This window comes from Triplophysa dalaica, chromosome 23 (genome assembly GCF_015846415.1).
Source record: "Triplophysa dalaica isolate WHDGS20190420 chromosome 23, ASM1584641v1, whole genome shotgun sequence".
NCBI lineage: Eukaryota > Metazoa > Chordata > Actinopteri > Cypriniformes > Nemacheilidae > Triplophysa > Triplophysa dalaica.
In genome coordinates, this window is record NC_079564.1 from 10741913 (window position 1) to 10753895 (window position 11983).

General features: G+C 41.7%; 1 protein-coding gene across 4 annotated transcripts in view; it reads left to right on the forward strand.

Moving 5' to 3' along the window:
• The window catches only part of rreb1a (ras responsive element binding protein 1a), a 47318-nt gene that overhangs the window by 32761 nt on the left and 2574 nt on the right, over positions 1 to 11983 (forward strand). For all 4 annotated transcript variants that reach the window (XM_056738308.1, XM_056738307.1, XM_056738305.1 and 1 more), the window contains 6 exons: positions 3819 to 3963; positions 4048 to 4190; positions 7189 to 7378; positions 7494 to 10020; positions 10134 to 10298; positions 11184 to 11930. In XM_056738308.1, coding sequence (XP_056594286.1) covers positions 3819 to 3963; positions 4048 to 4190; positions 7189 to 7378; positions 7494 to 10020; positions 10134 to 10298; positions 11184 to 11930 — 3917 coding nt within the window. The remainder of the gene's footprint in view (positions 1 to 3818; positions 3964 to 4047; positions 4191 to 7188; positions 7379 to 7493; positions 10021 to 10133; positions 10299 to 11183; positions 11931 to 11983) is intronic.

The following is an 11983-nucleotide window of genomic DNA, read 5'->3' on the forward strand; positions in this document are numbered from 1 at the left end:
ATTTGAAATATTAAGGCGGGCCAGGTAAAGATGATTGGCGTGCCGCATTTGATCGACGTGGTGACTAGCCCTGTTTTACAATATCCACATAGTACGGACCCTGCGAGGTCCCTGTTGGAGGAAAAAACATGCCCTACAAATCTGTGGCTACAGTTTCGTTAATCGTTGCCTCGGTTAATTTTTGAAATCGGTACCCACAAATAAATGTATATACCCTGCTCACGCTTTTGATTCCTTACAAATGTAATGACATATTTCAGGACCAGTTCGTTTTGGATGTTTATGTAAAAATACAGCATTCATTTACTTTACACGTTATGAAACATTTTAACAGACTTCTGAGTAAAATCCAATATCAACCAATAACGAAAGAAGAAATAAAGGCTAATTATAATCGCTTAGGCCTTAAAAGAGATTAATGTTTTTTGTAACGTTACGTTTTTCTATACCATATATTAAAAAATGGCTAGTCTTGAGATAATAGATGGGCTACTGAAGATTAAGAAGGGTTTCTTTTTAATATATTTAATTTCACACTTTGCAACGTGGAGAATAATATGATTGCAAATAAAGCGTAATCAATGTTACATTACATAGCAGAAAATCTTAAAGCCAGTAGACAGAAAAGAATAATCATGCATCTGCTAAATGCAGGGTTTCTCACATGGAGCTCACGCACAATAACTTTTTTTTAATCATTTATTGATTATGAAATTTCATGAAAATAAGGTCAAATTCCCATAACATTAACAAATGGTTTATTTAATAAATAGTGAATTAATAAACGTGTCTTGAGCCCTTGAATATAAAGGTTTATTAATTAAACAATATATTGCGATTAATCGCATTGAAATGAAAAGTTGTGTTTACATACTATATGTCTGCGTACTGTCCATATTAATTTAGAATTTTTAAACACGTACACATGTGTGTTGGATGTATGTAAGCTCACTCTACCTTTAGTTTTGAGTTTGAGAAGTTGCCCAGAGGACGAGTGTGCCACAAAGATAAATGAATAGGCGTTGGTTTGTTTGTGTATGTTGGTGTATTAACACTGGCGTTTGTGAACAGGATAGCCGCGCTCTTGTTAAAGGAGCGTGAGGTCTGCAGGAAGTGAACGGTGACTTTGAAACACCTCCCCCAGCTTCTGCTCATGGTATCTTCTCCCAGCAGGCCTTGCTGATTAAGGGGGTAAACATGAACTTCCTCCCAAAGTTACGAAGGGTGATGTAAAAGTGCATAAGGGGGCTCTGTATGTGCGTCCGGTTGTTAAAGTTCTCCTGGCAGAGATGGACATTTTGTAAATTGCTGTTATCTTGTTGTAAGCTGAAGTGAAATTAGAAATAGCACACTAACTTCGATTTGCATAGAATGTGCGTCTGTGACGGATGTGAAGGGAATCAGGTTTTGCCACATCGCCTGCTGGGGCTCTGATAACACATCCTTATAACTTCCGTAGACAAATATCAACAAATAAAAAGAGTTTGGTTTGATCTAGAGCTGTATATGAAAAATTTGAGTGCAAAAAAACATATAATGGTTGTTAGGGCGTTCTCGGTGGTTGCTAGGGTGATAGAAATTGTTGATAGGTGGTTGCTTACAGGCCCAAACAATAAAAGTTGTGAGACTGTCCATGTAGTTGGCCAGAAGGCAGCCATCTTGTTCCCAAAGCATCACACGGACGGGGAAGGGAGGGAGTCACAGTTGTCATGGAGAAGGATCATAACTTCAGAGAGGAGAGTCAGGGCACGTTCTGATTGGCTGCTTTTATTTTCTTTAACTCTCTCGACCTCGGTTGCACCACCGAACAGGTTTAAAGGAGGTGCCCTTGGTGTGACATTGCTTTGAAAAAAGAAGACTTTCTGACACCACAGCGCCCTCTGTCTCCGCTCTTGCTCGAGTGCGATGGAATGCTTGGATCTGAACCGACCTGCTCACGCATGACCAAGTTTTATGATCCTTTACAGATTAGCCAGTCTGCTCGTGAAACGTACACATCAACGTGCTTCATTCAAGGACGGGGAAAAAGTTACAGACACACTATATTACTTATTAGTTTTGAAATGAATTGTTCATGGTTCAACCTCATTTAATGACTTGGAGAATGTAGTACCGTTACAGACGTACCACGTTTACCTAGTTAGGATTTCACTGAGGTTATAGGTTACCCTTCTATATGAGCCTAAGGTGAGGATGGGTTTCATCCAATCACAGTTTGCTGACTTGGCAGTGCAGGTTTTCTGTGATTGGTCAGAGTCCAGAGCAGAGAGATATAACAGCCCGTCAGGTCCACACACGGGCGTCCAACATGCTTCCTTCTATTAATAAACCACTGACTGCAGAGTGAAAACTGAGACCCGCAGGGCCACGGATGTCTGACCTTTGCACATGCACATATACACACACAAGAACTTATTATCAAATAAACTTTTAGACCATACAAACATTGGAGTGAGACCTTTTTGGTTCTATATATAAACACTTTGAACAAGATGATATCATTTATCCGGTGATATGTGGGTTGATATACTGCAGACATAAAAGCGTAAGCTTACAATAACTCTCACCTCAGAGAGTGACCTTGGTCTTTGTTTTTCTTAAGTTGAGCATTTAATTCATTTTTAGATGTCTTTGAGTGCCCACATTGATTTCCTCCAGACTTCTCTGGAAAGAGGATGATCCTTTGGCCTTCTCCATGCAACATTAGCGCTCTCTTCCGCTGATCTCTCTCAGCCATCTTTGACTTCACATATGCACATGTAGAGACTGCGGGATAATTGCAGGAATTTCAGCCCATTAGGAGTCATTTCTGTCGGATCCCAGTGGGGTACACAGAGGTTCCTCTGCCCAACATTTCCACAGCAGTATTCATGAATTACTCTTCTCTGTTAAGCAAGTGGGAGGTAGCCAAGTACTAATCCTCTATAAGTACATCGCAAATTTTGTAAATGCCTTAAAGAGGAACACATGGTTTAAAAGCATTAACACGCTTCATCAATACCAAGCCTTATTTCAATATATTTCGGTTTCACTTTTGCATTGACCGAGCGGTCTGTATAGTAGCTTGCAAATTGGGACTTCTTTTTTCATCCAGATATCGTGAAATGAATCACTGTTGTGATTTTTGGGTGTATTTTTTTTTTAATACATAAAAAAATGTGGCTTGTTAGACATGAAATATTATGTAATGTCTAACATATTTATATGCAATAAAACAAATTAGTGTCATTTAACGTACGGTAAATGTGGATACAATTTTTTTTATATAACTGTATGCAGTAAAAAAAATGTGTTGTTTGGGTAATTTTTTATATATTATATATATTAAAACGTATAAGGGTCAAAGACTGAAAAGGGTTTAAGCATAAAAACATTAAGTGTAATACTGCTTTAAATTGTTGTTTTCTGTTAAATCTATTTGCATTTTTGTTTTTCTGAGCATATTAGGAGCTATTATACATGTTTCCCTGATTTACAGAAGACGCCCACTAAAATGTCATGCAGTCTAACAATCTTGTCATGCATATTATCTTTAAAAATCAATTAATGGCATTTACTGTAGAAAATTTACAAAATATCTTCATGGAACATGGTCTTTACTTAATATCCTAAAAGAATTGAATAAAAGAAAAATCTGTCATTTTTACCCACAGCATGTATTTTTGCCGATTCCTAATAATGTTCCCAAGCTACTTAAGACTGTTGTCCAGAGTCACATATCGTGGTCAGAATGTATACATAAATTGTGCTTCTAGTGGTAAATAATGTTCAAGTTGGATAAACTGTGGTCGTAAATTTTTTTCTTTTCTGTTTTCCAGACACATGAAAATCCACGAGAAGGACTCCGCCAGTTCCATCCCCAACAGCCCGACCCTGTCTCCACTGAAGAGCAGACGCCCATCTGCCAAACACAAACTAACTCAAGATGAAGACAAGCAATCGGACGAGCCGCCTGGCAAAAAGGTAAGCAAATCATCTTACCCAAGGGAACTTGTGCCCCTGGAGGGGGGTCTCAAAATGTAGCTGACGTTGACCTGTGTGCTTCAGGTCCTGGAAGATAGTGGAGCAGATGAACAGGCTTTGAACAGGGGACAGGAGGGAGTGTTTTCCTGTCCAATCTGCCTCAAGACCCTGAACTCAAGAAATGACCTTGATGCCCACATGGAGACTCATCCTGACACCACACTGAGGTACAAACACACACCCTAACCATTGTGTAAGAACACTGTGTGGGTTCTTATGAGTCTGAGCCTGTTGCCGTGTGGATAGTTCTCCAGACATGTTCGAGTCCAAGCTCAGGGACCTTTCCTGATCCTGCTGCCCTCTCTCCCCTCCCCATCACTTCCTGTCTGTCTATACTGTACAAAAATGGAAAAGCAAAAAAATAATTCTCAAGATACACTGAAATAAATTAAATTCTTAAAGTCCCCGTGAACTGGAAGTTGCGATCGTTTTTCTCTTTTGCATCTTGACGCACTTCCGAGTGAAATGGACTTTCTAATGAGAAAAATAGGGGCGTTGCTTCCGTCTCTCTCTGCGATTTGATTGGATGTCTAAAAACAACCGTTGCATTTTGAAATGGAACGGGCAGCAGACTGACAATTGAAGGGGAGGAGTTAACGAATGCTCCACTCAAGCCGGCTAACATACGTCCCTTACGATGGATAGTCATTACAGAAAGGAAGTTCATTTTCAGATTTTAACTAAAGCTTTTGATGGTACTCAAATAGTAAAAAGAGTAAGACTGCTATTAACTTGATATACTATATATATGAAAAAATAGTTTTTGTAATTTGTATTTTCATTGGGACTTTAAACATTCTTACATAAAGTAACAGTAAAATCACCTAGGGAATGTCCTGTGAACTGAAAAAAATTCAAGCAAGTTTACGCTTAAAACAAGCAAAAATATCTGCAAATGTGGAAAGAAAAACTTACTTCATTTCTACTAAATTATGTTGAGACTTGAAAGTTTTTTCTTAACTCAGTTTTTTCCCAGACAACATGACTCTTAGTATTTTAGGTTAGGGCTACGTGATAATGTTTAAAATGATAATCAAAATATTAATCGTGGTTAATAATCGCGATTTATCGGTCATTTTAGTACTTTTTTTTACTTCGGCAACATCCGTACACTCTGGACCAGAGTTTTATTTTTATTTGCTTGCTATTAACATGTTAATGTCACAATGACTATGATTAATTAATAATTGGAAGCAGAAATTATTAATTAATAAACATAAAAAATCATCGTGCTGCCCTATCTTTGGTCATTTTGCTTCAGAAGTAAAAGTATCTTGATTTTAATTTCAGGAATCATTTGTGTTGGAAAATAAGAAAAAAGAACGCTCAATAAAAATGTATTTATTGTATCGTGTTACTCCAAACATGATACAAATTTTCAGTCAAGTGTTCCATGAGATTAATGAAGAGAAGATGTTAATTCATTAAACTGACAAGCCTGGAAAACACGGCTCTTGAGTTGTTGTTATGAGACTTAATGAAACGGTTCTAGCCAATCCTACGCTAGGTCTTCACATCAGTATATTATAGCTGTCTATTATGCTCAGACTGGAATGTTGCCGCTTTGTCTCCTGAGGTGGGATCTATATTGCAGGGAGACGCCAGTAACTGGGGCTTTAGGCTGGAGTCCCGTAGTTGCTGGGAGATATAGTGGCATGCTTTGTGCCATGAAACGGTCATAATTTAACACATCCGAATAAAGAAGGGAAAACTTGTCTTACTAACTCCTCAAGGGGCTTTTATTTTAATTTGTGCTGCATGTGCAACGTTTGTTAGGCTCCGGTTAAAACGTCAATTTGTGTACTTTTTTTTTTAACTTTTTTAAACTTTTTAAAACTTTAAAATTTAATCGCCAACAAAATGCATTGAAATATGTCTAGCATTAGTTTGAATTAGCTTTACCAAGAAAAATCATACCTTCACAACTTTAATCCCGTCTTTCTGGCCCCTCCTTGTCAAGAGAGGCCTTAAATTCCCTTCCATCCCTACCACCACCCACCCCCAAACCATCTCCCCCCTCCCGCATGCGGCCTCCAGGCTTACGGCAGGGAGTGGCACAGAGAGGAAGCAGGGAATAAAAGGGGAGGGGGGGTAATGAGACACAGAAGGAGACGCATTCTTCACAACATCTCTGTAGTGTTATGTATATGCTTATGTGAATGTGTGAAGTGGTAGTTGTTACCTTGGAGACGTCAGTCTGCAGACTATCCTTCCAGAGCCACCTGACAACTGGCTCCTCTGACTGTAGTTAATGGATAGCCACACAGGATGAGTCTGGGTGAAGGAAGCTGGCAGGGCTCGGCCGGTTGAGTTTCAGAGCAACGTTATTGTTGTATGGAAGTGCTGCAAATTAAGCGCTAATCCTTCTTAATCACAAGAGCTAAGAGGATCTAGATTGCTTTGAATTGGTTTCCACTGTTGGACAGTTTTTAAAGGGATAGGTCAACCAAAAATGAACATTCTGCCATCATGTACTCACCCACGTGTCATTTCAAAACCTGTTTGAGTAACACAAAGGAAGATATTCTGAAGAATGTTGGTAACAGAACAACGTTGACTTCCATTATATGACCACATTTCTCAAATCTCTCATCGATACTTTGTCACCTAATGCATTTACTCATTTTAACAAATAAAACTGGATTTTAAAGGCATCTAAAAATGACAAATCTATGAAATAATTCATGAGCAATGCTATAACTTTAGAACATTACACAGAAGTCACTGCAGAGTGGATGCAATGCTCCATTGTCCCTAGCATGGCATTGTATATGTCTGCTGAGATAAAAGCAGCTTACAGTCCCTATAGACCTGTCGTCACTGTGATCAGAGGTAGGGCATGCGATAAGAACCATGAACCACATTAGCCAGCTGTCTTTCGCATTAAGCAAGCTGTTGTAGACTAGGGTGTGGTTGTCATCCAACCTTTAGTTAGCTCGCTAAGAAAAACAGCTCCTATATTATCCTGGCTGGATATCTGGGATGTATGCATCTTCACAGGGCTATATAGATGAGAGTTCATTTTTAAAGTGTCTGAAGTCTGTCTCATGTTAGTTTTCTTTTGTTTATGATTCTGTGATAAACGTAGCATGTATAGTCATTGTTTTAACACAGTGTGTGGTTTATCATCGAGCTAATGTCTCATATCATATTTTTATTTCCTAGATGTGATTTATGCTGTGTCTCGTTCCGGTCACACCGTAGTTTGCTTCGCCACAATGCAGCTACCCATAAGCAGCTTCCCACAGACCCTAACGGACGACCCTTCATTCAAAACAACCCATCCATCCCTCTTGGGTTTAATGATCTGGCTTTCATTGACTTTTCATGCCACAAGTTTCCTCAAATCGCCCAAGTAAGTTTCCCCTGTTGACGATCAGTTTACTTAAAAAAATACACACAGCATGTAGCAGGTCATTGTCTTGCCGGGCTTTTCTTAAAGTATATTTGAAATGTATTTAAATCTACAGGTATGGTGTGAGATGAACCTTCGCAGGTGCACCGGCAAATTCCATCGTTTCGTGTGCGACACCTGTGACAAGGCGTTCCCTCTGAGCTCCGCTCTGGACCTGCACAAAACCTCACATGAGAGTCCAAGTGACACTCAAGAGATAGCCTCCCCCGAAGTTGTAAAAGATGTGACCCCTGCTCCTGAGAAAAGCAACTTCATGGATTCCTTAGGCTTGCAGCACATCTCCCAAGTCAAGCCTGCCCCATCGGAAGAGGAAGTCCAGCAGGCCAAGCTAGATAGTATCCGGATTATCCATGTGGAGTCCAATCAGTTCACTGTACCTCAGGAACCTGGCCTCGTCGGAGGAGTAAGCCTTTCTCTCGTAGACCCATCGACTCTTCACGGTCTCTCTCATCAGGACGCACTAAAACTGCTGTCCCTTCAACCCTTCCAGACTGGTTTTCTGGTGCAGCCGGATGGTGGTATGGTGGTAAAGCCCGTTTGTGGTGAATCCAGTGGGGAGCTTGCGGATATACAGCAAATACTCAAAGTAACTTCTGCTGCTCCTAACCAGATTGGACTTCCACCCTTATCCAAGGCGCCTTGCAGTGCCATGCAGTCGGGTTACAAGCAGATGCCTCCACTCAAACCAAAGCCCCTGGTGGCTCCCAGAACCAGTATGGTAGCATCAACCCCTCCACCCCTAATGAATACCCAGCAAGCTTCACTAGGCTGCATCAGCCCCAGCCTCCCACCCCCTGCCAGCCACCCTCACAAGAATTCAAGGGAACGTTCCTCATCTTCCTCTGCTTCTGCCAGCAACAATGCTTCCACGGAGAGGATACAAATGGAGGCTGACTGCATGGGTGACGCCCACACCCCAATGGATATGGGGGAAAGGCATATCAAGCAAGACATTGGCAAGCTGGAGGAAAACGCCGGCAGGAAGGGAAATCAAAAAGGCTCCTATCCTTGCCGATTTTGCGACCAGGTGTTTGCATTCGCCAGCGCGCTGCAGGCACACATGCGCTACCACTTGGGCATCCTACCCCACCAATGCAACATCTGCGACTACGTTGCGCCGGACAAAGCGACGTTGATTCGTCATCTGAGAACCCACAGTGGCGAGCGACCTTATGTCTGCAGGCTATGTCACTACCCATTCACTGTCAAGGCTAACTGTGAGCGCCATCTACGCAAGAAGCACATGAAAAACAACCGCAAGGAAATCGAGAAAAACATCAAGTATGTGACCTCATCCACATCCACAACTGACTTACTGGAGCAGCCTGGGCCTAATGAAACTACCTGCCGCTTCTGTGGGGAGGACCTGAAAACCTTTCGGGACCTTCAGATTCACTTGCGCACACACAACGGCTGCCAGCGGAAGCCGTTTGAGTGCAAGCGGTGCGGAGCAGCCTTCCTCGCCAAGCGTAATTGTATTCACCACCTTCTTAAACAGCACCTAGATATCAACGAACAGGATATTGAGGAACACATCATCACCCTAGTGGCCGCATCAACCCAAAACAGCCCAAACCCATCTCATCTGAACGGGGGTTCTCCCAGCACTCTACTGAAGTCTATCAAAGTGGAGGACCTGAACTACTATGGTGCAGATATGGATCAACCTTTAGACTTCTCTAACAAAAGTTGTGGGGGAAGTAGTAGTGCCGGAAGTGCTAGTGGATCACCCGGGATTAAAGTTGAACCTGTTTTTTATGACACTTCCATGGAACCTATGGATCTTTCCATTCCCAAGAATCCAGCGAAAAAGCTAAAACAAACCATCGATGCTGGGTTGCACAGGGAGGTAAAGAAGGAACAGTCATCCATTAGCATCCTTGCGCAGGCTCTTCAGGCCGATAGATCCATTGATGAGAAATCCCAGCAGCTTGGTTGCTACCAGCTCCCTGTGGCCTTGACATCTCTTCCCGGTAGTGGTGTAGGAAGACCGTTGCGTCTCAAGCCCCTGCTTCCCAAACCCTCTGGCGCCTTGAAAGAACTTCCCCCACTTGCGTCAATTGCTCAAATCATCTCCTCCGTTTCTGGAGCTCCTGATCTTCTTAAACGGGAGAACACTAACAACCTTCCGTTGAATTCTATTACAACTGGCAAGGAAGAATCAACAGATACCTTGACAAAGGAGCTTGCCCTTAACAACTCAAAGAAGAGGTCCAGGAAGAGGCCTGCCAAAAGTAAACCCCCGTTGAACACCACTGACCCAAGTCTTGATCTTGAGTCCAGTGGGGAGTTTGCTAGTGTCGAGAGAATGTTGGCAAACACCGATGCCAACAAGTTCAGCGCCTATCTTCAAACCAACACAATCGAGTTGGCAAGAAATAGAAATCAGCACTCGAGCGGCGGTGACGAGAAAGAGATAAAGGAGGAGAAACACTCGCCAGTCCAGCAGAGCGCTCACCCCCAGCAGTCTAAAGGGAAGAAGAATGCATACTCAAATTCAGTGCAGAAGATGACCTGTCCATTTTGTCCCCGAGTATTCCCTTGGGCCAGTTCACTCCAGCGTCATATGTTAACACACACAGGTGAAGTCCTCATGTGTTTCTCTTTACGGAGCAAACCACTACAGACATAGTTGATATGCACCTACAGTTTGGCACCTCATTGTAAGTGTGTAATTTGTTTATTTTGTAAACAGGTCAGAAGCCATATCCTTGTCACCAGTGTGATGCCTTTTTCTCAACCAAGTCCAATTGTGAACGGCATCTGTTACGCAAACATGGCATTTCCAACCGAGTGCTTAGGCGCAACGGTGTTATGCCACAGCCTAAGGAATCAGAGGAAGGATCAGCAGACAGTGCAGGTACTAAAAGACATAATCAAAATGTAAAAATCTTGTCTGTTTATGAAAATGTTTTTATAAATGATAAGAGATAAGTTTTATAAGAAAGGCCTTTAATTATGTAATATTATACAAATGCAGATTTATTTATCTTAAAATCTTTATACCTTTAAATGATCGAAATTATCATTTTTTTTCTTATAAATTGTTCACAGGTTTTGTAGCTTTAAGGGAAAGTTCACCCAAAAATGAAATTTCTGTCATCATTCACTCACCCTCAGATTGTTCCGTACCTATTTACATTTCTTTGTTCTGCTAAACACAAAGGAAGATATTTGGAAGAATGTCAGTTATCAAACAAATCTCGTCCCCCATTTACGGCTCTAGTAGGGAAAATAAATACTATGGGAGTCAATAGTGGATGAGATCCGTTTGGTTTCGTTGTTTCAACTTGATGGCGAGTGAATTATGACAGAATTTTCATTTTGGGGTAAACTGTCCCTTTAAACAGTATTTTTCGTGTACAATTTTAGTTATTTAGAAAACACTAATCCTTAGATTTTTTGGGTTACATATGAGAAAGTATATACTTTGTTTCATATTATCTTATAGTTGGTTTTATATCATTTAATTTTGCAGTCTAAAGAGATTTCATTTCTTTCAAGTTTTATACTGATATAGACCAATTCGCAAGATGTTAACATCGCTGGTCCAAAAGCATGTGTTTCCGATTTTTTTATTTTACATATATAATTAATTCTTTAATATATATAAATATTGTTTAACATTTCGTGTTTTGTTCATTGTTGTGGTGTTAAAAAAAGGATGTTGTTTCCATCCTGCAAAATGGTCTATAGCTGTGTGTGTGACAGATAAAGTCTAATAATGCCTTAATGTTTATTCTAGAAAGCACGTCCGACGCTGAGCTTCCTGCGAGCGAGGAGATGGATCTCACAAGCTCAGACTTTGAGAAGCCCGAGGCATCTGATGCTGAGAAACCGTCACCAGCTAAACCGACAGAGGCAGCCATAGCAGAGATGATCCCTCAAAAAGAGGCAGAAGAACCACCAGCCCATGAGCCCTCGAAGCACAATGACCCAGAAAAAGATGACAGCAATTCCCATAGCAATATGACTCCCGACTTAACCTTCACCTCGAAACCGGTGGACCTAAAGTTCACCGACAGCGAGCAGTCACAGTCCTCCCCCGCAGTAGAAGCTGAAGCATCCGACAAAGCGACACCTCAGGAGGAGTCCAAATTCACCTGCAAAAGCTGCAACAAGAGCTTCCGCTACGCCGCCACCCTGACCAGACACGAGAAAGTTCACCAGCTAGACGTAGTGGCAGACCCGACCAACGTACCTCCAAAAGCAGACGATCCAACCGTGCCTTGTGAAACGGAGACGGACGGTGCAGAGGAGGCGGTGGAGAAGTGTTCGAGAAAGGACATGGCTGAGATGGACGGAACAGAGAGCGGATCTGAGGAGGACAATGAGGAGAAAAGCGATGAAGAGGGAGCCACAACTGAACCAAAGAGCGTTGAGGGAGAGGAACCTGGGAGCAAGCCGGACAAGAGGAAAAAGGTGTGCAATATATGTAACAAGCGTTTCTGGAGCCTTCAAGACCTCACCAGACACATGCGCTCTCACACAGGTAATGACCAGTACTGAAAACAGACTCCAGCATGTACCTTGAACTGTACTAAA